We start from the raw sequence: 27,379 nt of genomic DNA, 5'->3' as shown, positions 1-27,379 counted from the left end.
AGCTATTGGGCCACCCAATTTTTTCAATTTTTCAGGCATCTTGAATTGGCATTTGTAGTTCTTTTAAATCTCCTTTTTTAAGTGGGCAGGAAATTAAACAGTGCCCATTCTGAATCTTCTCTGTGTCCCTATTGAAAGCTGGGCTAGTCGATCAAATCAGCTGCTCTATGTTCAGAACACTAGATAAACTATTCTAATGATTGAAGAATCGGGCCTGTTAAGCTGGTATTAAAGCTGGTTAAAGCTGATTATTGTGAGAGAAAAATACTGTAGATTCTAGCTGATAAACCGGCTGATAAATTCAAACGAACAGGGATAAGATCCCGGGGTGGTCAGATGTCGTTATTCCACCGACTCTATTTTATATTCCCACTGATTGTACTGAAAATTATTTCTTTTATGAAAAAATGAATTGCACTGAAACCAACCATTTTTAAATAAATAGAAAAAGGTGGCACTGAAAAGTCAAAACATTAACCTACCAGAAAACAACATGCTGTTACACCCTACCTTTACCAAATCTTCAGACTGCAGCAGAGGGAAAGCACATATATATAAAGAAAAGAATTATTAAACCTACGAAAAAAACCAACAATTTCCCTGCCTGGTTCCTGGCTGAACTTTTGTATGATAGGGGAGGAAAAGGTAGCTCCGGGCTCACATCTCCTTGTCCTTTTGCCAACCTCCGTCTTCCAGCTCAATCCTTGTCGCTTTTTCCTCATGCGTCAAGCCAGCCCGTGATGCTCAGCGACAGTAGAGTAGTAGCCGACACACTGCGCATACGATTCCCTCCCTCCTTTCCTTGCCCCCACAAAACCCAAGGGAAAAATAATATCAACTGTAGATGCTGCAGTGCTAGCTCCATTCAGAGAGAGAGAGCTCAGTTCATCAGTTGCATTGCATTCATCTGCTGCACATGCTCTCCCAGTCCCTTGCAAGCTGGCCTCTGCGTTTCATCAGCACTGACAGTGAGTGCTGTGCTGCTCCAGTAGCTGTAGCTGTATGGTAAGCTCCTGAACTTCTGTTTCTGGTTTCTTGGGATTACTACTACTAGTATTCAGTATTGAGTTAAAACGGTAATTAGTAGTAGGTAACAGTGCTAGCAATAATCTTGCTGCAGAGGCGATGCTTGGTTAATATAACTTGACGATGCAATTGTTGTGCTGTGCAGCCCTGTTGCCAGTTCCTGAAGAAAGGGAGCAAATCTGGTGTGGTGAGGTTCCTGCAGGGGGAGGAAGAGGCATTAGCATCCAGTGCTTGCTTGCCAGGGGGTGAAAACAACTGGTGGTCTACCACTCAGATCCATTCCCTGTGCAGGATTCGACATTTCTTTTTTTTCTGGTCGCCAGTAGCTATCTGCCTATCTCCAATAACAACTGTGAGTTCCCAGTTCGTTGCTGCCTTCATTTTGCTGGCTCCCTGCATTCAGAGCTCAGACGACAGAAATCTTTTCTTCCAAGTTCTATCTAGATGTGTTTTTGATTAACAAGGGTGGAGATTGATTGCTGGTCTCATTCTCTTCGATTCCAGCTGGAGGTCGAAAAAAGGTTTCGCCGTTTCTGATCATTTGCTCATCATTTCTGCGCTTGCTGTCCTCCATCCATCAAGCTGCTGTCATCAGTTGCGCAGCAGTAGAAAGCTGGCAATCATCAACGAATCATCAGAAGATTTCCAAGAAAGAAAAGGAGAGGAATTCTTTGTGGCAAGCTAGAGCTAGCAAGCGTAAGTAAGGTCCAAGAATGGCTCGAGGAAGCTGCAGGCATCCTCTGCTCGTCTTGCTGCCGCCATTGCTGCTGCTGCTAGCAATGGTGCCTGGGTCCACGCAGCTGCAGTCGTCGCAGACATGGTCGCTGCTGAAGATCCAGCAGCTGCTCAACTACCCGCCGGTGCTCCGCACCTGGGGCAACAGCACCGACTTCTGCTACGGCGGGGACTACAAGACCGCCTCCGCCTTCGTCGAGTGCTACGGCGACAGCGTGACGCAGCTCCACATCATGGGTCCCGGCGGCGGCCCACTGCCCAAGACGTTCAGCATCGACGCCTTCTTCACGACGCTGACGAGGCTTCGAGACCTCCGGGTGCTGACGCTCACCGGCCTCGGCCTCTGGGGCCCGCTGCCGGGGAAGGTGTCGCGGCTGGCGTCGCTGGAGATCGTCAACGTCAGCGGCAACTACCTCTACGGCCAGCTCCCGGAGGGGCTCTCCCGGCTCAGCAGCCTCCAGACGTTCATCGCCGACGACAACATGCTCTCCGGCGAGCTCCCGGCCTGGCTCGGGAAGCTGCCGTCGCTGGCCGTGCTGAGCCTCCGGAACAACTCCCTGCAGGGCTTGCTGCCGGAGTCGGTCCGGGACATGGGGTCACTGCGCTCGCTGACGCTCGCGTGCAACAACCTCTCCGGCGCGGTGCCGGACCTGAGCGCGCTGACGAACCTCCAGGTGGTGGACCTCGCCAACAACTCGCTGGGCCCGGCGTTCCCGCGGCTCGGCCAGAAGGTGGCCAGCGTCGTGCTCAGCGGCAACCGCTTCGGCAACGGGCTCCCCGCCGAGGAGGTCGCCTCGTTCTACCTCCTCGAGCGGCTCGACGTGTCGAGGAACCGGTTCGTCGGCCCGTTCCCGCCCGCGCTGCTCGCGCTGCCGTCCATCGAGTACCTCAGCGTCGCCGGGAACCGCCTCACCGGCCTGCTCGCCGCCAACATGTCCTGCGGCGAGAACCTCCGGTTCGTGGACGTCTCCTCGAACCTCCTCACGGGGACGCTCCCATCGTGCCTCACGACGCGAGCCGCCGGCGCCGGCGCCGGCGGCAAGAACAACGACGACGAGTCCTCCTCCTCCTCCGGCAAGGTGACGCTCTTGGCGGCGTCCAACTGCCTGTCCGCCACGTCCGTCGCGGGCACGCAGCACCCGGCCCTGTTCTGCCAGAACCAGGCGCTGGCGGTGGGCATCGTGCCCGTCCAGTCGCGCGGCGGCGGCAAGGGCAAGGCGAAGGCCGGGGTCGTGGGCGGCGCCGTGGCGGCCGCGCTCGCCGCCGCGTTGCTCGGCGGCGTGGCCGCATTCCTCGCCGCGCGGAAGGCGGCCGTGCGGCGCGCCAAGGCCCGTCCCCCGCGGCGGCTAGTGGAGCACGCCGCGTCGTCCATGTCCATGTCCATCAGCGGCGCGTACCCGTCGCAGCTGTTCGCCGACGCGCGGTACATCTCGCAGACGGTGAAGCTGCAGGGCGTGCTGGGCATCCCGGCGTACCGGAGCTTCTCTCTGGTGGAGCTGGAGGCGGCCACCAACAACTTCGAGGTGTCGCGGCTGATGGGGCAGGACGCGCACGGGCAGATGTACCGCGGCACGCTCAGCAACGGCACGGCGGTGACGATCCGGTCGCTGCGGGTGGCGCGGCGGGGGTCGCAGGCCGCGGCGTTCAACCGGCACGTGGAGATGATCTCCAGGCTGCGGCACCGGCACCTGGTGAGCGCGCTGGGCCACTGCTTCGAGTACAACCTCGACGACGCCACCGTCACGCAGCTCTACCTCGTGTTCGAGTACGTGCACAACGGCAACCTCAGGAGCAGGATCTCGCGTGAGTGCCCACCAGTCCACCACTGACCATCGCATCGTCTTCTTCTTCTTCTCGTCTTCATTGACTAGACTGGCTGACGCTTGTTCGTTTCGTTCATTCAGAGGGGACCGAAGGGAGGAAGCTCCCCTGGGTGCAGAGGATCTCGGCGGCCATCGGCGTGGCCAGGGGCATCCAGTTCCTGCACGGGGGCATCATGCCGGGCCTCTTCGCCAACAACCTCAAGATCACCAACATCCTCCTGGACCAGAACCTCGTCGCCAAGATCGGCAGCTACAACATCCCCATCCTCGCCGAGACCGCCAAATCAGAGGTAAATAAAAGCACATTCCTGTCTCTGAACAATGCATGAATCTCACTCGCTGTGGCCTGAACTAATGTCGTTTAATTTCCCTGGATGGGTCAATGTAGGGAGGTGGAAGCAAGTATCCATCTGACAGGTACGTAAAGGATGCTGCTACATATAACGCCTGTTCTGAACATGATGGATCTTACTAACCAACTGCTGATCAAAAACCCAATTTTTACAGTGTGCCCAACGGCGACAAGATCGACATCTACGACTTCGGCGTGATCCTGCTGGAGGTCGTAACCGGGAGGCCCATCACGTCCATACACGAGGTGGAGATTATGAAAGAGCAGGTGATCATCTCACATTCCTTCCGTTGGTCCATTGTTACATGGCCAGCTGACTGAATCACCGATGTGTACATACATGTGCAGCTGCAGTCGGCGCTGACGTCGGAGAGCCCGGGGCGGCGTCGGGTGCTGGTGGACCAGGCGGTGAGCCGGGCGTGCTCCGACGAGTCGGCGCGGACGGTGATGGAGATCTGTCTGCGCTGCCTGGCCAAGGAGCCCGCGCAGCGGCCGTCGGTGGAGGACGTGCTGTGGAACCTGCAGTTCGCGGCGCAGGTGCAGGACGACTGGCGCTCGGCGGACTCACGGAGCACCACCAGCGAGGAGTCGCCGTTGTCGCCGTCGCAGATCCCCAGGGACCCCATCATCACCAGGACGGACGCCTAGCCGCCTAGAAGCAGAGCGAGCCTAGGTGATTGTGAATTCCTTGTCCTGGAACCATGAATCCATGCTCGTGCCGTGCTACTTGTACGCATTCAATCTGAACAGGCTCTGAAAACTGACATTGTTCTTGGACGTTTTTAGGTTGAGAAGAACTGAAGAAGAAGATGCGGCGGTTGTTGGGCGATCAGGCGGGCGAGAAGCATGAAGCGAGATCTTCCACTGTGAGATGAGATTTTGTTGGTCAGCTCGTACTGCTGCAAGGAAGAACGAACGTGACAGAATAACGTGAGGCTTAAGTGTACAGCAGCTGCAGCTGAAGCTGGAACTTACATATATATTGCTACTACTACTACTAGTACCCCAGGATGTGTACAGGGCCCCTTTGGTTGGCCTACTAGCACTGGTTTATTGTTTTATTTTTGTATCGGTCTTTGCTTCTTTAAATCCACCTTCTCTTGTTTTCCTATTTGCTCCCCATTGATCGTTTGACTATGTAAGGGTGTGTTTATTTCGCGAAATGAAAATTTTTTAATGTCATATCGGATGTTTCGGAGATGTCGGAAGGGGTTTTCAGATACTAATAAAAAAAACTAATTACATAGCTCGCCTGGAAACTGCGAGACGAATTTATTAAGCCTAATTAATCCATCATTAGCGCATGTTAGTTATTGTAGCACTTATGGCTAATCATGGACTAATTAGTCTTAAAACATTCGCCTCGCGATTTCCAACCAAACTATGCAATTAGTTTTTTTTCGTCTATATTTAATACTCTATGCATGTGCCGTAAGATTCGATGTGATAGTTTAGGGTGAAAATTTTTTGGAACTAAATCAGGCCTAAGCACAACTGCACAGCTGTATTTGCGTCAACCTTATTAGAGGTCTCAGTAGGACCAAGCGTGACTTCTTGCAGCACATTTGGCTCTTTGCATGCCAAGATGGCATCACGAGTCGGAAGGCCAAACAGGCACACTGGCAAGGTACTGTGGATTAGTGAGTGCACTGTGCGCTGCTCTCCAACAATTCAATGCTGCGGCTGTGCCGTTCTCCAGACAGCAACGGCAGACAGCCACCGCAATCCTGAAATCGTGAAACCGCCAGTGGTCCAGCACCAAACAGCACCGACAGCACCAAACAGCACCGACAGCCCATGCTGTCATCATTACGTACGTACGTCCCCATTTCGAGAATCGGGACAAGATCTCATCCTGGGCGCAGACCGTTATCCACCACGATCAGGCGATCTTCAAATTTCAGTGCGGAATGATCAGGATTTCAGGACAGCTCCTCAAGCGATGGACAAAATCTGAATCTCATTTCCAGATCGACCTTGCCTGCCTTGCTGCCAACACCACAAGTGAGATGAGCCGCAAGGCCAACTAACCTGGTCCAAGTTGAGTGTGCTCCATCCGTACACGCGATAGATGCTGTCGGTCAAGCCCACAATGCAAGAGCAACATGATTTCAGGGGTCCATCAAACAAACATTCCTATAATTTTTTTACATAAGCAGGATCCTTTTAATTCATGAGAAGCATAGGTCAACAACAACCGCTACATTACGACAGGTAGCCACCACCATGAGCAACCGGGGCTCTCGATCGGGGCAAAACCACGACTACGACAGACAGACTAGAAACCAATCACTGGGGTTCTTCAATGTTTCGACAAGCCTGGCGAACCAGAAACACAAGGAGGTTTTTTTTTTTCATGGTTTCTTATTGTGCCCTTTCGGGCACCATGAGCATCCTCCTGCACTAGTCGGCTGTCCAGCTCTGCTCCACAATCTCGCGGACTTTGCGGTTGTACTCCCGCTTGTTCTCGCTGAACAATCTTGCGGCTTCTGAGTTTGCAGGGGAGTTTGGGTTTGGATCACACAGCAGGGACTGCAAAGCAAGTTCAGTGCAAGTTAGTTCAAATACAACAGCATATTATTGATACAACTTCCCCTCAAAAAAAATATTGATACAACTTGCAGTCAGAAGTCATCGAAAGATGGAAGTGTGTGAATACTGAATTGTATAAGGATAACAGCATAAAAGTCATTAAGATGGTTCTAGTTAACATCCTTCGATCAAGGTTTCAAACACTGCTACCATTCATATCGTTGGTCCTGTATAGAAATCCAGGACTAACGATTTGCAAACCAAATTAATTTGTAGTCATTGTCCTGTGCTTCTAGGTCCACAAGATCCCTTAATCATTTGGGCTGTTAAACTAGTTCCAACATTCTGTGAATTAAGCCAGGGGCAAGAAAAACTTTATCTACTGCGTTATTTTCGCAACAAGAATTTAGTTCATATGTAATACCAAATGTTGACCCATATATCTTCCTCCTCTCAGTACATAGGTGAATTATAATGGCTACGAAAGGGCTAATCATGTTCATCATGCATGATAAACTTGCAACTATATCATAAGACAACTTGCTGAACTGGAAGCTATAATATAAATACAAGCAGCTAGACAGTTTTCTGTCTGAGCCATTACGAGAACCGATTTTAACATGTTTCTGATACTATATAACCTTGATGCTGCAAGTTAGCAATTACCACTACACATGCATTTTTGCACCAAAAAAGTCCACTCAGAAGTGCAAGGTACCTGAATAGAAGTCAAAATTGCAGCAACATCATATATAGGACTCCACTGGTTCTGTAGGATATCCAAGCATATGCTTCCATCAGCATATACTGCATGAATAATAAAATGTTACACCACTTTCCACAAAATCAAAATTGAGATTGATGTTACTGTGCACAAAGGCAGAGAGGGGGATGAAAGAGTCACAAAAAAAAAGGTAGGGAGGGAGAGAGATATTACTATTTGGGTGGAACATCCTAGAGACAAATCGAACAGTTGGTGGCTTGTTCGGGTAATCTTCTGTAAACTGCAAAGTAAGCTTGAACGTGCCTATATAGATGTTACATACAGTCAATAGTTAATGAACTTTGCAATGCTAACATAATAGCACATAGCCATTTAAAAATCCAGCATGCTAAGGCTAAGGGAAACCTCATTGACCTTATTGACACATGAAAATCAATAGAAGTCGCGATCTTAACATACTAAAAAAATAGACATTGAATTTTCAGCACACATTCAAAACGTTTCCCACATGTTTCAAGGCTATGTAAAACAAGTGAAACATCACAACCACAGTGCTGAATCAAGAAAAAACACAAACCTAACTGAAAGTCAATAAGAGGGTATCCCAGTATAAAAGACAGCTTTCATAACGTCTGAGGACAATCCAACAAATTCATATTTGATTAATCACGTATGTCTCATTGCGAGTGGTTCTTAACCATATGTCACTGCAACAAAGGAATGTACAGACAATTCCCAGATACAATATGCTTTACATATAAAGTAACAGAGCCAGATTGCTGTAGCACGGGCATTAAATTATGCTAGACTAACTTGCACATATAAACAAGTTGGGGGTTATAGTTGATTCCTTGTAGCCATAAAATGACTACAGTAGGTGGTAAAGATCTACAAACTCCACGTTGGAGGTTTAACCATGCAACTCAACCAGAAAATAAATATCACTTTATCTAGAAAGATCAGTACCAAACCTGATCCGGTAAAGTGACTCTAGTTTTCGCCTGTATAGAAGCAGAAACTGATTAAACCACCAAAAAGTCCTAGTTTTCAAGAAATAAATGGAGACCAGACAATATTCTCATAAACGGACAATTCCTAACACATCTTGAACCTAGAAAAGTCTTGGTAAATGAATACAGTTGCTATTTTCATTGATGTTGGGTTAAAAAGAAAATGACCAGTTCCATCTGGAGTGTGATGATCATCTCTGAAAGATTCATTTTCAGATTGTTGTGTGAACCATAAATGCTAGAACATTTAGCACTATTCATTTGTACCAGCAGCACAGTAACTACAACTCCATTCAGACGGCTTTAAGAAGGCAGCCCAAAAAACAACCTAGCCAAACTAATCGATAACAAGGCACTAGGTGCAACCCAGAGCCTGAATATAGCCTAATGCCCCCCATTGAAAAAAAGTGGGTGCACTAATGTACGTCGCTGAACAAAATAAAAGTAGAAGATAGATATAACTCAAGGATCCTTCATTCCTGCTTGAGTGCTTGCGCTACTTAAGTTGTTATGGTCCAGACCCAAAACCTATATATGGTGACCCAAATGCAGTGACTGGACTGTGTGCATGCATGAGTGCAAGACCATAGCATTTTCTCTAATAGTCTAGGCAAGCAAAATCTACATCCATGTTTAAAGCCAAACTTTACAGGCCCATATATCATCTTAGTTTCACTAGATAAATTCAGTCAACATTTCTAGGTAACACATCATACCATAGCAGTCTAAGTATGACTTAATAGAATGTTCAGAGTGCATGCCACCAAGAAGCTAAGGGCAGCTCCAGTGTATAATGTCTTAGCAAGGTGCAAGGCTAGCCATGACACAAGGTGTTCTACTAGTTAAACAAGCTCCAACATATAAATCTGTTAGACAGTACTAAGGTGAGCTCCGGATGTAATAAAAATATATAGTATCCTAACTTTTCTTAACATGGATGGTGGATGGAGAGAATGAGTGGTGGTGCATATTATTTTTTTAGTTTTGGCAACAGGTGCAATACTGTCCAATCTATAGCACCTCACATCTCTCTCATCATTGCACATCCTTAGCACACACATTAGAGCTGCCAAGCATACCATCCAAAATTAGCAACAGGCACTGCACCATTTAACATAGCAGAGACAATACTGGAAATCATTACATCAACAAAGCAAGGGTCTCCTAAAGATGACTCTGAAGAAAAACAAGAAACAAAGGATATAGAGGCGAAGTGGTATCAGTAACACATGCCTAGCTCAAATATAAGTCCAAGTTTCCATGAACTTAAATGGGAAGTAAATGAAAACGAAAAATAACATAAGCATCTCTCAGCAGAAGCAGATAGCTGTTTTCCAAATAACAATAATAATTAGCTCAATTTGTAAGTCGTTTTGACTTTTTTGGTACATCGAATTTGCTATGTAGACCAAAAAAGTCAAAGTGACTTATAATTTGGAACGGAGGGAGTATCACAAAAAAAAACATGATTGAAAATATACTAAAGTATTGGTCACAAGGGTGGCTCAGGGAGCTATGTGCTGATAAATATGCACAGTACGCAAGCTACATGCATGATGCAACAATGACAAACACTACTGACAGAGTTCAAGGAGGAGGAACAAATCAGTCCACAAGAAGGTCAGGTGCACCTATCTAGGATGCCTTAGTAAATTCATCATTCCAAAAATAATAATTATCCAGTCAAAAGTACCATTTTAAGATAAAATATGAAGCATAGTTGAACATTGCTACTAGCACACATTAATAAACACCGAAACAGAAGTCCAACTGGGCCCCTTAAATACAAATATAAAGAATGCTATCATAATGAAGTTATTTTCCCCCAAAACTATCGCGCTTACAATATCCCATGTTAATTTACACCCAAAACAGCAATTTTCACAGTAATAATGATTTCGCCATGTACCCTTTTTGATGGAAAGTAACATTTCCAAACGAGACAGAAGGTATCTCTTCTTAAATTATCAGTCCTACAATAAGGATATTTCATATGATAGATACGTAAAAAGGAAGCCAACTGACATCATGTTGCCACGTTTTCACTATATCTGAATCACTCAAGTTTACTTTTTAGTTCAGTTATCATTACCCTTGTGAGATTAACAAAATAAATTTAGTCAATGTAAGCTTATGGGAACTAAATTACTGAGTGCAGCAATACCCTAACAGAATTGATGAAAGGAAGCATCGCCTAACCAGGGGATAGAAGCTACCTTGGCTAGGCTCCAGGTTGTAGCTTGCTCAGCCCGGCTTTGGTAGGGGGTCAAGAAATCAAGGAGTGAAGTAACAAAGGGGCAAGGGAATCAGGAAGGAGGCTTCAGTAGTTCAGCACATAGTACTACATCGCAACAAGGAATGCGACAAGTCATAACCCATCACTTTGGCAAGGACTATGTGTCACAAAATCAATGTAGCAAAAAATATATGCAGTGTGGTAGACAGGTAGCAAGGGCCTGGCCACTGCTGGTCACCCCCTGGCTCCGCCATTGAAGTCATTTCTTCCTAATTAATTCTATATCTATATGCAGTGCGGTAGCAAGGGCCTGGCCGCTGCTGGTCACCGCCTGGCTCCTCCATTGAAGTCATTTCTTTCCTAATTAATTCTATATCTATAACAATATAAAGAACAAAGTCTTGCAAGCAGCAGAACACTGAATCAATTATGCAGAATGCTTCTCGGTGCAGACCCAAGGCAACAGTATGAAAGATTTGCTGATATATAGCAAGCAAACATTTCCAAGCAACCCGAGAAATCAGCATTCATAATTAGGAAACCCAAACTGCAAACTGCTAATATCTACACGGCAGTTTCCGCACACCACAGGTGGAATTGCCTACTTAGTGGGAGCTTTTAGTATACTGCACAAAAGTTGTCGTTTCCAATTAACAGAAACCAAAACTGTAACGGATTTATCCTAGTGGGTGTTAACGGTATCACCATGCAAAATTTGTCGTTTTCTGATTTAACTGAAACCAAAGCTGTTACGGAATTTCAGCTTGAACCTACAGTTAACCCTTGTTCAACGGAGTACGGACATATGCTCCAGACACAACTTTCAACAGTAGCATTAAACGGAATTCTCAGTTCCTGTGCAAAATGAGAAATCAGATAGTTTTCAAAATTAGGAAATCTAAACTGCAAACAGCTAATATCTACGTGGCAGTTTCCGCACACCACAGGTGGAACTGCTTACATAGTCAGTGCTTTTAGTATACCAATAAATTTTTTTGTCAATTCCAGTTAATAGTAACCAAAACGGCAACGGATTTACAGCTGCATCCTACCTGATTTAATAGTAACTAAAACGGTACGCCAGCAAAAATTTTCGATTTCTGATTTAACTGAGACCAAAGCCATTACAGAATTTCAGCTCAAACCTACAGTTAACCGACGTTCTGCAGACATAAGACAACTTTCAACAGATAGCTAAAGAATCACATAACCGAATGTTCCTCCAAGACGGACATGAAAGATTAACTGGCGGAAACAAGCTAAAACAGTCAGGGGGTGCCAAATGAATCTCAGTTCCTGTGACAACCAAATATATTATACCCCATGATTTCTACGGTTCCACCTGCATGATTCCGAATCAAGCAAGTAGCAACCACACAACAAGCACCACCAAACGAGCAACAGATCAGAGAGGGGGGTCAGAGCCGGGAATCTCACCTCCGTCCCACGGCGTATCATCCGGCCTGCAAAACCAAACGAAGCCTCTCATCAGTACAACAAACACGAGTAAAACGAAAAGGAATAGCTGAGAACCCGTCTCCTTCCCCGAGATCCGGAGTCCCTCAATCAAACCCTAGAACAGGAACGGGATTAACGGGCTCCGGGGGGGCGAGAGGGGGGAAAGGAAAGGAAACTCTGCGGGACGAATGATGAGCTACCCGAATATGACGGCGTTCCAGAGCATGATGTTGTTGTCGTGCGGCGCGCCGCTGATCCCGGCGGGCGGGTCCTGCTGCAGGCGCTTGAAGTCCCGCATCAGCCGCTTCCTCGCCGGCGTCGACATTTCGGCCGCCGCCGCAGCCCGGCGCCCTCAAACCCTAGGCTAGGGTTTCGATCTCCGGCAGAACGCACGCTGCGTCCCTCTGGCTGGCTCCTTGACCCCGCGAGGTTGCGTCTGAAATCAGAGATGCTTCGAGACAGAGAAAGGAAAGGAAGGAAGGGGTGGTGGGTGGAGTGGGTGCGCGTGAGAAAAGTTTCACGGGTGGGAAAGAGTGGAAGCCGCAACGCCCACGCTGGCGGTGGGCCCTCCCCTCCCCGCGACCTTGCTCCGTTTCCACGCGCGACCCAGCTCGGAGCCGCTGACGCGAGGGGCCCCCGCGTATGACCCCACCAGCCGACGTACCCGGGAATACGTTCGAGCGCCGCACTGCCGTTGCCGTCCGTGTCGCTGACACGACAGGTGCAGGACGCGGACCCAGGTGTCAGGGACATTCCTGATAAATTCGTTGCGATTTTTTACAACTGATGCGTGGGACCGTGGGTGGGACATGATGCCACTGGACCCATGCGTCAGTGTTGCGGGGAGGAGAACTTGATGTAGGCGGCGACCTAATGTGGTGGGCCACGGGTGGGTATCGAATCTGGTGGGGGTGTGGTGGCGCCGGCCTGCTTGGCGGCATCCGTGGAAAGGGGCGGCAGCGCGTACGTACGTGAGCAAAAAAGCTGCTCGGTCGCCCGTACTCTTTCGCTGGCCACGCCCACAGGAGATCCATGGCCGGCCCGGCGTAGTCGCCTAGTACTAGTAGATTGATTCGCACCACTTTTCGCCCGAATTGAGGAGTCAACAAAATTACACTACCGTAACACTGGTGAACATTTACGACCCGTCATTAACAAATTTACATGTCAACAAATACTATTATATATCACATTGACAAATGACAATTCCGAATTCTTGCGAACAGAAATGTAAAATCTATATGCTTGCCAACAAAACACGAAAACATTGTCACCGCCACCTTTCCAGCACAATAACTCCATCTGAGAACCACCTCAACAGAAATGTAAAATCCATGTACATGCCAACAGACACAAGAATTGCCACCACCATCTTTGCAGCATAATGACTACATCTAAGAATCACTTCCTAATTCACTTCTGATACCGCTAGTTGCCAAATCAACGGGTTAGTCGCAGACAGCTGCTGGCCTACTGCAAACGCCAGTTGCGAAGACACAAGACCACCATGTTTATCGTGACTCGTGAGCTTTTGCAGGGCTGTCTACAACATCGATTCAGTAACTGATCACGAACAAACAGTCAACTAGTTACAAACAACATTGGCAGGTACAAGATGTAAGGAGCATGATGAGATACAGCTAGTTACAGCTCCTTTAAAATTGTTTTTCTTCACATACAGACGAATTGCCATCGTCATTTACAGACCAAGAGCTGGCTAACCATTTCAGTTCTGGGTTGGCCTCAGGTTCTTTGCCTAACCCTGCGGACACTGGAATCGCCACCGTCCGAGAGCTGCCCGCAAACGCTCTGGCTCTTCCCAACGCTGCTGCACTGGTCCTCACACCCTGCAACAGTTTTCAGTATCTCTGACTGGAGAGATGGGCAGTTGTCCTTGAGGTAAATGAAACCGTCAGTCCGCATTACAGCTGCAGAGACATAAGGGTATCTGGAATGGGTTAATGGAGCTTTATAAACTTAATTGAACCAGGAGCTGTGCAAACATAATTGTGCAAATAATAAAGCAACCAAAAGATCAAACGATGGTATGTGGACTGGAGGCATAATTTTCTTGTACAGGGGCAAACCCTGGAACTACCCAATGCTGAAACAGAAAGGTTGGCAATAACAGAATCTCAAGCCCTGACAAAAGTTTTTTTTTAAAAAAGATACTTGTCCACCAACCCATACCTTCTTTGTTATGAAACACATCATAACTATTACAATCTAGCAAGCCATATTAGTCCATCTCAAATCTGAACCTGCTAATGACAATATGTTGCAGTCCACAGTATCTAATTCAGTTAGGGTCTTGGTTGCCTGCATTAGAGCATATCCAGGCTTTGATAGTGCAGGTCAGCAGTGTTTGGTTGCCCGCACTAGACGTTATGCAGGCTTAGGCCTTAGAGAAGCAAAAGAAGGGTTCATGGCTGCATTGTGTAGTAGTATGCAAAAATGGAACACGTCACAACCACGCCACCGTCGCCAATGGATGTCGCCCACCGCCATGACCCACGCCCTTCTCCCTGCTCTCCTACGACACCATGACCACACCGCGCCACCAACACCACTGCCAAGGGGCATCTCCACCACACAACCCCATGCCCTTCTCCCTGCTCTCCTCCGACACTGCCCTCACCGCGTACTTCAGACCTGTTTGGTGATGAATGCCTGTCTCCTAACTTGCCTGGCAGGCTATAAACAAAATAGTTCCTTCCCACCTGGGCTCGAAGACGTTGGTGGATGCGCTGGACCTGTTCTTACCTTCACCATCACCACCACCACCATCAGTGCACGGATCTTGCTGTCGCTCCCCTCCTTATCCTCCACCATGTTGATAAGATCAGTGATCCTACCGCGGCTGCGTAAAGCGTAGGGGTAGGAGATCGGTGGCTGGGGTCGATTCCCCCAACGGCAAGCAGGAGCTGTGGTGGTGCGGGCACAAGCTGTGGTGGTGCGGGCACAAGGCGGCGGCACAGCAACGAGCGAACAAGAGAGGCGCATAGGGAAGGCCCTTGAGGCCAGGCAAAGATAATTGCCTTGCTTAATTCATTCCAAAGCTGTTTAGGGGTATTTATCCCTCTCCTAACAAACCAATCAATTAAGATCCTATAATTATGGAAAGAAGCAAAATATCTAGGGAGATCAAATCCTCGGCGCCTAGCGAATGGGCCTGTGGTCCAGTGGTAGGGCTGTCCAGTGGAACGCTACCCACAAGAGTTCAAACCCTGGTGTTGCACCTTTTTCTGGATTTTTTTCCAGAAATTTTAGGGTACATGCACGTGCGTTCGGTGGTAGTGCGCGTTTCCCGCGTCCTGGAGGCTCCCAATCTCCTCTTTGCGTGTGTACTGACGCACACGCGTGTGTGTGCGTGTGGTGAGTGTGGAGTGTGTGGGTTGTATGCGTCCAAGGTGTACCCGATCAAAACAAAATCCTGGTTGCCTAGCCCCTAACCGTCGGCGTGGCCTAGCCATTGGGTTGGACCTGGAGTTGGTACCATAGTCACAGGGTTCAAGGTCAAAGCCGCGAACCACGTACCAGGTACGCTGACCCAAATCCAAATATGGGGATGAGATGGATCCACATCCCATTTTTGGACGGGTCACGCACCCATTGCAGCAGGGGTTCAAGGGATGAGTCCCAATCCTAGATGGGTCGCAGCACCCATTGCCGCATGGTTCGAAGACGGCGAGATGCAGATGAAGAAAGACTTATGGATCGGGCTGTCGCCAACTCGCCACTCTCCGGCGTCGCCGCTGGCCTGGCCATGGCATCACCGGCATCTCGGTCGACGGTCAAGACGGAAGCGGGATCGAATCGGGGCCAGGGAGCTCGCTGGACGGCCACCGCACCGGCATCTCCGTCAACGGTCAGGACAGAGGCAGCATCAAATCGAGACCAGGGCGCTCGCCGGACGGCCGCTGCACCTCATCGCTGTGAATGGCGGACAGGGAATCCCGTCGAGGGCTCAAGCCGTCGTCACATTGACATCGCCTCCCGATTCCAGTCCCCTCCGCCATGAGCACAGCATAGGCCCGCAGCATGTTTTTTCTCTTTTGGACTTTGCAACGACGGTCTAAGCAGCTCTCTAATTTTTATTTGTTTTCTAATGAGACTGTACAGGTTACACGCTGTATTTTAGTTTTTGGAGAAAATGTGTCGCATGTGGTGGGAGATTTCCATCCGTAAAAAATTCCTATGTGATTTGTTTCCTAATGTGTAGTCACAAAAATGGAAAAAAGAATTGGTTCCAATATGCGGCCCTCGACTCCAGACTCATACCGGGACCCAAAATCACTAGAGTCGTGACCCGCAACTCCATGCTCCATACCAGGGACATCGAACCATAACCTTTTGATCCACGTACCAAATGTTTGGTTCTCGTCCGGCAGAGGTATACCCCACTTGTACCACATTTTTTTTTCAATTATCAACCCCCCTCCCTCGACTCGATCGACCCAGAATTCTTGTGGCTATGGTTGGTACATGATGCGGAGGGTGCAGCAATGGCAGGCGCAATGGACAGTGTGGTGGTGGTTGTGGTTGGTGCAGCGGCGGCAGAGGGAAAAGCCGTGGTGCCGTACCCCCAACAACCCATAGGGAAACCCTGGGGGCATGGCACTGGCCGAGGAAGGCGCCTGCTGGCTCTCCACGGTCATCAGGGTCATCAGGCGAGTGGAGAGATTGGCTAGCTGCTGGAAGATGTCGGCGAGGGCCTTTGCAGTGGCCTCCGCGGCCGGTGGCGGAACTGACGGCTGCTCCTTGTCGTCGTCACCCGGCATCTCCAATACCAAATTGATAAGATCAGGGATCCTACCGCAGCTGCGTAAGGCTTAGGGGTAGGAGATCGGTGGCCGGGGTCGATTCGCCCGGCGGCGAGCAGGAGTCGTGGTGGTGCGGGAGCAAGGCTGCTGCACAGCAGCGAGCCAACGAGACGTGCGTAGGGAAGGCCCTTGAGGCCAGGCAAAGATAATTGCCTTGCTTAATTCATTCCAATACTGTCTAGGGGAGCTTATCCCTCTCCTAACAAACCGATCAATCAATCAAGATCCTATAATTATGGAAAGAAGCAAAATATCTAGGGAGATCAAATCCTGCGCGCCTAGCCCCTAACCGCCGGCGTGGCCTAGCGACTGGGTCGGACCCGGTGTTGGTACATGACACGCTCTCCTCGAGCCCCCTGAGCCCACAGTCCTCTGCGTCCCCGCGTTGGGCGCACCGCACACCTCAAGACGGCACGTGCCGCCACGCTTAACGGCATCCTCAACCTTGTGCACCTCCACCTCATCCACGAGCTCCGGCCCAAATGCGGCTCCGGCTCTCCTCGCTCCTCCATTTCAGGCGGTCCAAGCAATGCCAAAAAGAGGCAGATAGGAGTGGGGGGAGGAAGAAGATGGAGGTGACATTTTACTCTTACCAAAAGGGTGGGAAGGTGATCACATACAATACAAGCAACCAAACACCATCCCATTGCATATGTTTATGCTGCCTTAAACTAGACTGCATTATGCTCACAACTGAGGCTGCTAATGTACTACGTGCAGAATAAGTAGAGAACCCATGACCCATGTATTGCTATCAAAAGACGCTAACACATAACTGCATCTGCACGCTACCTACCAAATTGTTGATAGCTTAAAATCTTAGTAAAAAAATGCCAACACAGTCTAGGTCGTTAATAACTATTGCACCAATATGGCACTCAGGTGACATATACAGCTGATTATATGAATGCCTAGCAAACTGTAACCATGTAGGTGCCTCAAGCAAACTGTATTTAAAAAGCATCTGTAATAGTCGAATGCATATTTTCACGAGAAGTAAAGCCAAAAAGTTTAACTGACCAAGTTCAAGAGAATTTTCTGTGCGAGAATAATGACCAAAAGAAAGAACACGCAGTGCATGGCCATACACTCATACATTACAAAATATTTTTCAACTGACAAGAGTTCTCAGAGCAAATAATGGGGCCACTTGGATGAAATAATCGTAAGCAATATCTGGTATGATAAGTTTAAGTACCTGAAAGATTTTCTGCAGAAAATTTTAGGCAAACAGCTTTAAGCTCCATGGCTCGGTGCCTGTCAGCCAGTGCTAGCGTACTCGCAACTGAGGCCACTGATATGCCCTTGCACAGGTAAGACTCACATAGCAATCTTAGCCTTGGTAAGTGATACTTGTCGGCTGCAGCCAACAGCTTAGCTGCCAGAGTATCAAAGATAGAACCATCAGAGCTTGACGCACCCAACTCATTATCATCAACAAGGGTATCTCTATAGATGAAGTGAAGCACTGCCTGCAACAAATATTCACCAAATACTTTCTAGTCACTGTTTTACTAGAAGGATAAACACAATACAAGAACAGCAACAGACCTTGAAAACCTTTGGCTCCATATCATCAATGGAGAACTCTTTTAGTTCATCAGTCTCATTAACCTCACTCTTCTCTCCATCAGATTCATCATCAAAAAATTGAGATTTGAACACATGAGACCGTGCAGCCAATACCAACTTATGGGCATGAAACCACTCTCCTCCCACATTAAGAATGACATCAACACCCTCCTGACTGTCCAACAGTGAACCAAAATCACAGCCGATGTCTGAGTCTGGAACATGGATAGAGTGTGGTCTGGAGTAATCAATAGTTGACACAACAACTCCCACAGTGCAATTTATCTTCAGACAATCGTCTTTGAGAAAGTCTGATGCTTCAAGGGCAGTTCGCCGAAAGAATCGCTTGTAACCCCTGAAACAAAGAAGGATAGACGAAAATTCAATTATCTGAGGCCAGTTAGATGTCCTTATTTTATGGAATGGCATACTATTGCAAGAGCAATGATTCCCACAATACAGGTTCCACATGTAAAGAAACATTAAGAAAGCTTCATCCATCTCTCAATTTACATAACAAATGCATCAAAGAGGGTTTCATTTCTGTGATTAGACTGGTTCCACAAACAATACACATCCAAAATAAATGGGCTGATTAAAAAAAACTGCTGTTTACATTGAATAAAATCATTCAGTGTGCCCATGTAATGAGATGGTTGTCTAACAAACAATAAAAAACTCAAATTGTACAAATTAACATAGAATCACTTGTCCTAATAACAGGTTTGCCTACCACCAAACATAACAGAAAGCAACAAAAATAGAATGAACAAACAAACAAAACTTATCAAATCCAGGGATCTAAAAAAACAAATGTATCTAATGCCATATTTCTATCACATGCATACCAGAATCCCCCCATATTCAACCACAAACAAGTTAGGATTGTATCTGCTTCCAGGCAAGATTCAAGACTTGATTCACTGATCGAGAAGGACCACAAAATCAAAGAACTCAACTTATTCAAACAGGAACCAGAAGAAATGTTAGTATGCTTTAGCACAAAGGCACTAAAAAGTTACAGAACCAGTTCACCATTACACAATTACACTGCAAAAATTGACAAACAATAAAAACTGAAAACATACATTCAACAGCAGCATTAACATGCCAGAGTGCTTGACTAACAAAAATCAAACTGCACGAGGCAATCAGGAAGATGTGCACTTTCATCAAGGACTCAATAACCCCATAACACGTATATACAATCTAATTTCAACAGTGGAAATTGGAACTTGTCAGTGCACAAGTATAGTTAACAATGAGGCATACAAAAGAATTCTTGGATGAGAACAAATTGCAACAGAAAATTCATAACCACACATATATGAAAATGGATAAACAATTAGAACATAGCCACACACATCAATTAATGGGGAATTCATATGACTACCTGAACACCAAGATGAAAACCACCAAATAGACCCTTAATAAGCACACTAAACTCTCAAATCATATCCACAGTTTCACAGCCACAAACATCAGCATGAAGTCCAACAAGATCATTGGCGTACGTTTTGCAACTCAGGCACACACACAAGCCAATTCAGCACCTCACAACCATTCAAACTGAAACTGATCCAAGAAAAACGATCAGTAGAAAATATCAACAATTCCAGTCATAACAGCACTAAACCCATGTTAACACAACAACATGAACCATAACTATGGCTATAATTCCACTACAGAATAAACACCTGTGCATGGTTTTTTAGGCGTTGTGGCGAGGCACGGCGCCCTACCCCCTTAACAACGCCTAGGCGTTTATGGTGGACGCTTAGGCGACGCCATATGCACATTTTAGGCGCCACGAAGGTGTTGTGTAAGCTAGAATTGTAGATACTAGTGCAGCACATACAGACCTTGTTTATTCCTAGTGCTTGAGACCAGCACATACTAGCACAGCTAAGGGAGTACTACTAATCAGTAAGTATTATACTAATCAAAGGAAAACTTCTACTTTGTGTTCTGTAAAAGTGTACAGATAAAGAAAGACCCCAAACAGATATTATACTAATCAAAGAAAGATCCTTGTGCTTTGCGTTATGTAATGCTCAAAGAAAATAACAACCAAAGCACAAGCAGGCATTAGTCTACTCCGTTCGTGAGTATGTGACAGGCCAATAATAAAATATACTCCCTCTGTTCCAAATTATGTCGCTTTGACTTTTTTGGTACATCCATTTTGCTATGCATCTAGATATAATAATATGTCTAGATACATAGCAAAATGGATGAACCATTAAAGTCAAAACGACTCGTAATTTAAAACGGAGGGGGTAGAAAGCAGCACACAGTACTGAAAGCAGGGTAGATGCACCACCAGTCCATCAATGAGCAAAGCCAGAGCAAACAAATATGAAAAGCGGCAGACAGATGGGAGATTTGGTGAGACAAAACACAAGAGGAGGCAGGGGACAGAGTTGAAGCGGACGGACAAGTGCGGTGCGGATGGACCTGCGGACGGTGGCTCAAAGCAGATGGACAGGTGAGGTGCGGATGGACCTGCGGACAGCGACGGCGATTCGAAGCCACGAGGCAGGGAGCATACTAGGCCCAGGTCCGGCCGGTCGACGGAGACGGGCGAGCAGGTGCGGACCGCTGGTGGACTTGCGCAGCCAGGCGGAGATGCAGGGGCGGCCTCGTGGGAGATGCGGGCAGCCGCTGGAGTTGAGCAGACGAGCAGCAAGCAGAGATGCAAGGCCGCCGCCGCAGCAGCCAAGAGTTCCTACCCTCGGGCCTTCTCTTTTCCTCTCCCTCTCTCTCCGTGAAGCTGCCCACACCCGCGGTATATGCCGCCAAGCGGGGAATTTCCCGCGCAAGAGCATATATGCGGTCACTTTCCGCCACGGGTCTTCTGGCTCGGACGTCCGCTCAATTTCCCACCCACCTGTGGTCGATTTCCCATCCATTCCCTGCAGACTCGCATCCGGCATCCGCTGCGGTGTTGTAGGCGTCTGCCCAACGCCATTTGCGCCTAGGCGACACCTGATCCTATGAGGCGGACGCCATACCCGCAGAGGTCGTGGCGACCCCGACACCCAGCACCTCTACCACGCCTTGTCGTCTAGGCGACACCTCATAAACCATGCACCTGTGGATGCTAAATCGGCAAAACAAGAGCACTCTCGTACTAGTAAGTAATAGCAAATCTAACACAACCGAACCAACCGCAATTGAGTAATATACTAGGCTATTTGAGAGCGAATAGGTCTCAGGAATTGATTGATAGATTAGCAGCAGTACAGGGTACAATATATAGGCAAGGATCAATAGGGTTTATAGAAACACCCAATCAACGGTGATCCTTGCCTTATCAATATAATCTATCTATCTTATCCCCTAAGGCAGCCAGCCTAACAGGCTAGGCGCCAGGCCCAAGGCCAGCCCATTAGGGCGCCTATTCTAACACGCCCCCGCAGTTGAATCGTCAGCCACTCTACACGTTTAGACTGGACCTAAACTCCGTGAAAACTGAAGTAGGCAGCCCTTTGGTGAAGATATATGCATATTGCGAAGAGGTGGGAACATGCAGAACACGAAGATCACCAACGGCGACTCGCTCCCGGACGAAGTGAAGATCGATCTCAATGTGCTTGGTGCGCTGATGCTGAACCGGGTTGGAGGTCATGTAGACGGCACTGATGTTGTCACAATACACCAGTGTGGCGCGTCGTAGAGGGGCATGTAGCTCCAGAAGTAGCTGGCGGAGCCAAGTAGCCTCTGCAACTCCGTTGGCCACCACGCGATACTCGGCTTCAGCACTGGATCTTGACACTGTGTTCTGGCGCTTCGAGGACCAGCAAACAAGGTTGTCGCCAAGGAACACCGCATAGCCTGAGGTGGACTTGCGAGTGTCCGGACAACCAGCCCAGTCAGCGTCGGTGTAGACGACAAAATCAATCAAAGTAGACGGTCGCAGCAGGAGACCAAGGTGAAGAGTGCCTCGAACGTAGCGAAGAATCCTCTTCGGGCAGCAAAGGTGAGGCTCACGAGGATCATGCATGTGGAGGCAGACTTGCTGAACTGCATATGCAATGTCTGGGCGAGTGAACGTCAGGTACTGGAGAGCTCCGGCAAGGCTACGGAAGTCTGTAGCATCAGACACAGGGGCCCCATCAGCTGCAGCAACCTTCGGATTGGTGTCAACTGGAGTGGAGAACGGCTTGCACTCTGTCATCCCTGCACGTTCCAGAATGTCCAGCATATACTGTCGCTGTGAGAGGCCATCAGCACTTCGCTGAACCTGCATACCAAGGAAGTGATGCAATGCACCGAGGTCTTTCATGGCGAACTCCTGCTGAAGCGCTGAGATAATCCGCCGAAGAAGACCGGGTGAGGAAGCTGTGAGGACAATGTCATCCACATAGAGCAACAGGTAGGCTGTATCTGATCCACACTGGTAAATAAAAAGTGAGGTGTCTGACTTGGCTTCCACAAACCCAATAGACAGCGGGAATGAGGCCATCCGGCTGTACCATGCGTGAGGAGCCTGCTTCGGGCCGTATAGGGATTTCTTAAGAAGGCAGACAAAGTCCGGGTGAGCTGGATCTTCGAACCCGGACGGCTGCTGGCAATACACAATCTCAGACAGATTGCCATGAAGGAAGGCGTTCTTCACATCTAGCTGGTGGATGGGCCAGCTGTGAGAGAGCGCCAAGGAGAGCACCGTGCGGACAGTAGCGGGCTGCACCACAGGACTGAACTTCTCATCGAAGTCAACACTAGGCCGCTAGGTAAAGCCACGAAGAACCCAGCGTGCCTTGTTCCGCTCAAGGGAGCCATCGGACTAAAACTTGTGCTTGAAAATCCACTTGCCAGTGACGACGTTGGCCCGAGGAGGTCGAGGCACGAGGTCCCAAGTGTGATTCTGCAAGAGAGCACTGTGTTCTTCCATAGCCGCTCGCCAATTGGGGTCAGTGAGAGCGCTACGAAAGGTCTTTGGCACTGCAGAGAGGGGGGGCGTGGTAGGCGGCAGGCATCCAATAGCCGCTCTTCGACCGCGTGCCCATAGCGTGCTGGTTCGTCACTGGAGTGACAGCAACGGCGCCCTTGGGTAGCGGGGCGGCCGGTGCAGGAGCATCCGGAGCAGGCGGTGTCAGGGCGGCTGGTACAGGAGTAGCCAGCGGTCGGGTCGACGCGTGTAGTGGTACGTGAAGGCCCGATCCGATCAGAGAGGTGGGAACCCGGGGGGGTCCTGCGCCTGCACGCAGGGCAGGCGGGATGTAGAGTGGGGAGGCCTCTCCAGGCATGTTGGGCAGCGCCATGGCCGCGCGTGGCGCGGGAGAGGTGGTCCTGGTGGCCGCGCATGGCGCGGTAGGTGTCCCTGACGCCCGCAGCACTGGTGGAATGTAGAGCGCGGGCGCCGGTGGATCATCAGCATCATCAGCAGGCAGGGGCGCCCCAGGCACAGTAGCAGTGGGACCGGCAGGGGCACTGGAGACATCAGCGGTGCTGGGTGGTGTTCCTGCAGACAAAAACTTGTGCATCGGTCCAATAGGAGGGAGCACAGGGTCAATAGTATCGTTATCGAGGAACTGTAGGTCCGCTGGAGCACTAGGGCCATGGCGCTCAGCAAAGGGAAAGGCCGTTTCATCGAAGATGACGTGCCGGGAGACGATGACTCTATTGGAGGAGAGGTCAAGGCAGCGGTCCCCTTTGTGATGAGCGGAATAGCCTAGGAAGACACAGGACAGACCTAGGGGCGAGTTTGTGGGGTGCAGTAGCCGACATGTTTGGGTAACATTTGCAACCGAAGACTCGTAGATGATCATATGCTGGTGGCTTGCCGAACAGGGCAAGGTGCGGTGTGAAAAACTGTAGAGTCTTGGTAGGCAGGATGTTGAGCAGAACAGTGGCTGTAGAGAGGGCCTCTACCCAGTAGGACGGAGGCATGGACGCCTGAAAGAGCAGTGAGCGAACAACATTATTGATGGAGCGAATAATGCATTCAGCTTTACCGTTTTTAGACGATGTGTAGGGACAGGACATGCGAAGGTGGATGCCCTGAGCGAGGAAAAACTGACGGGAGCTAGAGTTGTCAAACTCTCTCCTATTGTCGCACTGAACAGCCTTGACCCGGGCGCCAAACTGGGTGGAGGTGTGAGCGATGAAGTGAGCAAGCGTGCTGAAAGTGTCAGATTTAAGCCGCAAAGGAAACGTCCACAAATAATGAGTGCAATCATCAAGTATGACCAAGTAGTATTTATAACCAGAAATGCTAACAACTGGAGAGGTCCATAAATCACAATGTATAAGATCAAACTTGCTAAACGCACGAGAGGTGGACTCATGAAAGGGCAAACGAACATGACGCCCTAACTGACAAGCATGACATAACTCTGAGCAATCCTGAATATGACAGGAGACACTAGACGCGAGCTTCGACAACGCCTCACGACCGGGGTGGCCAAGACGCCGATGCCACAGCGGGGAGGAAGCCTGGGCGACACGGGAGTGTGCTAGGGGTAGGCGCAGAGGGTATAGTGGCCCAGAGCTATTGCACCTGACGATCTCGGTCCGAGATGGAAGAACCTTCACAGAACAACCAGCGGGGTCAAACTCAACAGAACAATTATTGTCGGTGGTAAATTGGCGAACAGAGATAAGATTCTTAATAATTTGTGGCGACATAAGGACATTATTAAGACGTAAATTACGAGACAACTCTGTAGAGCCAGTGGCCGTGACAGGGAGAAGAGGGCGCAGCGCGGCAAGGGGCCGGCGCGCGTGGAGTGGGCAGCGGAAGAGGAGACCTAAACCTAGGCGGCTGATACCATGAGAGCGAATAGGTCTCAGAAATTGATTGATAGATTAGCAGCAGTATAGGGTACAATATATAGGCAAGGATCAATAGGGTTTATAGAAACACCCAATCAACGGTGATCCTTGCCTTATCAATGTAATCTATCTATCTTATCCCCTAAGGCAGCCAGCCTAACAGGCTAGGCGCCAGGACCAAGGCCAGCCCATTAGGGCGCCTATTCTAACACTATTAATTCTATTGCAGAATAAATGTCTCATACTTATAACGAACCAAACACAACCAAATAAGTAGCAGGCAAAATGGGACAGGAGGATCTGCACAGAACTTACCAAGCAAAATGGGACAAAAAATATCAAATCCAGGGACCTCAAAAAACAAATGCATCTAATGCCAGATTTATATCACATGCATACCAGCATCGCCGCCCCCCCCCCCCCCCCCCCCCCCCCCTCCCCTCCCATTCAACCACAAACAAGGAAGGATTGTAATTGCTTCCAGGCAAGATTCAAGATTTGATTCACTGGTCGAGACCACAAAATCAAACAACTCAACTTATTCAAACAGGAACCAAAAGAATGTCAGTATGCTTTAGCACAAAGGCACTAAAAAGTTACAGAACCAGTTCACCATTACACAATTACACTGCAAAAATTGACAAACAAACAATAGAAACTGAAAACATACATTCAACAGCAGCATTAACATGCTGGAGTGTTGGACTAACAAAAATCAAACTGCATGAGGCAACCAGGGATATGTGCACTTTCATCAAGGACTCAATAATCCCATAACACATATATATAATCTTATTTCAACAATGGGAAACTAGAATCCGACAGTGCACAAGTATAGTTAACAATGAAACATACAAAAGAATTCTTGGATCAGAACAAATTGCAACTGAAAATTCATAACCACACACATATGAAAATGGATAAACAAACACAACATAGCCACACACACCAATTAATGGGGAATTCATATGACTACCTGAACACCAAGATGAAAAACACCAAATAGACCCTAAAGCACACTAAACTCTCCAAGGAGTCATATCCAAAGTTTCACAGCCACAAGCATCAGCATGAAGTCCAACAAGATCATTGTAGTACATTTTGCAACTTAGGTACACACAAGCCAATTCAGCACCTCGCAACCATTCAAATCGAAACTGATCCAAAGAGCAATGTACTATTAAAAGTAAAGAACAACGATTAGTAGAAAATATCAACAATTCCAGTCATAACAGCACTAAACCCATGTTAACACAACAACATGAACCCTAATTGAATATCGAATGGCTATAATTCCACTACAGAATAAACCTCTGTGGATGCTAAATCGGCACAACAGGAGCACTCTCATACTAGTAAGTAGTAGCAAACCTGCCGCAACCACATCACGCCAACCGTAATGGAATAATACTAGGCTATAATTCTACTGCAGAATAAACATTTATGGATGATAAATCGTCTCAGCAGGTACAGTCTCATACTTATAACGAACCTAACACAACCAAATAAGGAACTGGCAAAAATACATTTATGGATGATAAATCGTCTCAGCAGGAACAGTCTCGTACTTACAACGAACCTAACACAACCAAATAAGGAACAGGCAAAAATGGGACAGGAGGATCTGCACAGAATTTACCACATGGATCCGCGGTACTTGAGGGTGTACGGCCCGGACTCCAGGGAGCGGTCGAAGTGGGAGTGGACCTTGTGCTTGCCCTTGCCGCTCTGGTCAAGGAGCGTGAGCTCGAAGAGGGCGCGGACGTCGGTGCCATCGGAGGCGAGGGCGATGAAGACGGAGACGTAGACGGAGTTGTCCTCGGGGTTCTTCCCGTCGGGGTAGAAGTAGACCGCCCACTGGTACCCGCCCACGGTGAAGGTCTCGCTGGCGATGTGCTTCCCCACGCCCATGCCCTTGGCGAGCGAGTAGCCCTGGATCACGAACCGGTGGGAGCCGTTCACCGTCTCCGTCACGGAGCGCGAGCTGGTGGGGGACGCCGCCATGTCCCGCTGCGAGGGGGCGGCGGCGGCGGCGGCGGTGGGATGCTGAGGAGGAGGAGGCGCCTGAGCCAGTGGCACCGGCGGCGGCGAGGCGCCGCCGGCGTCCTCGTCCATGGGAGGCGCGCGGGCTAGGGTTAGGGTTCGCGGCGGGGGAACCGGGGAAGGCGCGGGGATGGGGAAGTTCGGGCTCCGCTGCTTTGTTGCTAACTTGCTGCCGTGGTGGCCGTGCCCATTTTTTTGTTTTTGTTTTTTTATTAACGATGCACCGTGCCTCTGAGTTGTGATGACGACGCTGCCGTGGAGTGTG

At 48.7% G+C, this 27,379-nt stretch overlaps 3 protein-coding genes across 5 annotated transcripts; 1 reads left to right on the top strand and 2 right to left on the bottom strand.

Moving 5' to 3' along the window:
• The first annotated feature begins 455 nt into the window (after positions 1-455).
• Positions 456-5,119, top strand: LOC136541264 (probable inactive leucine-rich repeat receptor-like protein kinase At3g03770). 2 transcript variants are annotated; one of them, XM_066533070.1, is made up of 8 exons: positions 456-1,005; positions 1,172-1,378; positions 1,531-3,564; positions 3,666-3,874; positions 3,973-4,001; positions 4,092-4,203; positions 4,285-4,609; positions 4,723-5,119. In XM_066533070.1, the coding sequence occupies exons 3-7, from the start codon at positions 1,740-1,742 to the stop codon at positions 4,582-4,584; spliced, it is 2,475 nt and encodes an 824-aa protein (XP_066389167.1). In that variant the 5' UTR covers positions 456-1,005; positions 1,172-1,378; positions 1,531-1,739; the 3' UTR covers positions 4,585-4,609; positions 4,723-5,119. The 2 variants fall into 2 exon arrangements, with proteins under 2 accessions (XP_066389167.1, XP_066389168.1); XM_066533071.1 differs by lacking the exons at positions 456-1,005; positions 1,172-1,378 and having other exon boundaries at positions 1,398-1,547; positions 1,630-3,564.
• Positions 5,120-6,045: 926 nt separating this feature from the next.
• LOC136541265 (ubiquitin-conjugating enzyme E2 2) lies at positions 6,046-12,360 on the bottom strand. The gene is made up of 5 exons (XM_066533072.1): positions 12,097-12,360; positions 11,876-11,901; positions 7,406-7,495; positions 7,187-7,275; positions 6,046-6,468 (listed from the first exon to the last, which is right to left on the bottom strand). The coding sequence occupies exons 1-5, from the start codon at positions 12,219-12,221 to the stop codon at positions 6,340-6,342; spliced, it is 459 nt and encodes a 152-aa protein (XP_066389169.1). The 5' UTR covers positions 12,222-12,360; the 3' UTR covers positions 6,046-6,339.
• A 1,100-nt stretch (positions 12,361-13,460) lies between these two features.
• LOC136541263 (BTB/POZ and MATH domain-containing protein 5-like) lies at positions 13,461-27,319 on the bottom strand. 2 transcript variants are annotated; one of them, XM_066533068.1, is made up of 4 exons: positions 26,711-27,315; positions 18,271-18,646; positions 17,918-18,191; positions 13,461-13,824 (listed from the first exon to the last, which is right to left on the bottom strand). In XM_066533068.1, exons 1-4 carry the CDS (start codon positions 27,184-27,186, stop codon positions 13,640-13,642), a joined length of 1,311 nt encoding a protein of 436 aa, XP_066389165.1. In that variant the 5' UTR covers positions 27,187-27,315; the 3' UTR covers positions 13,461-13,639. The 2 variants fall into 2 exon arrangements, with proteins under 2 accessions (XP_066389165.1, XP_066389166.1); XM_066533069.1 differs by having other exon boundaries at positions 13,710-13,844; positions 26,711-27,319.
• Between the last annotated feature and the right edge of the window lie 60 nt (positions 27,320-27,379).

Source organism: Miscanthus floridulus, chromosome 3 (assembly GCF_019320115.1).
Source record: "Miscanthus floridulus cultivar M001 chromosome 3, ASM1932011v1, whole genome shotgun sequence".
In the NCBI taxonomy this organism is placed as follows: domain Eukaryota; kingdom Viridiplantae; phylum Streptophyta; class Magnoliopsida; order Poales; family Poaceae; genus Miscanthus; species Miscanthus floridulus.
Note: the sequence above shows the minus strand (reverse complement) of the source record. Positions and strands in the feature narration are given on the sequence as shown.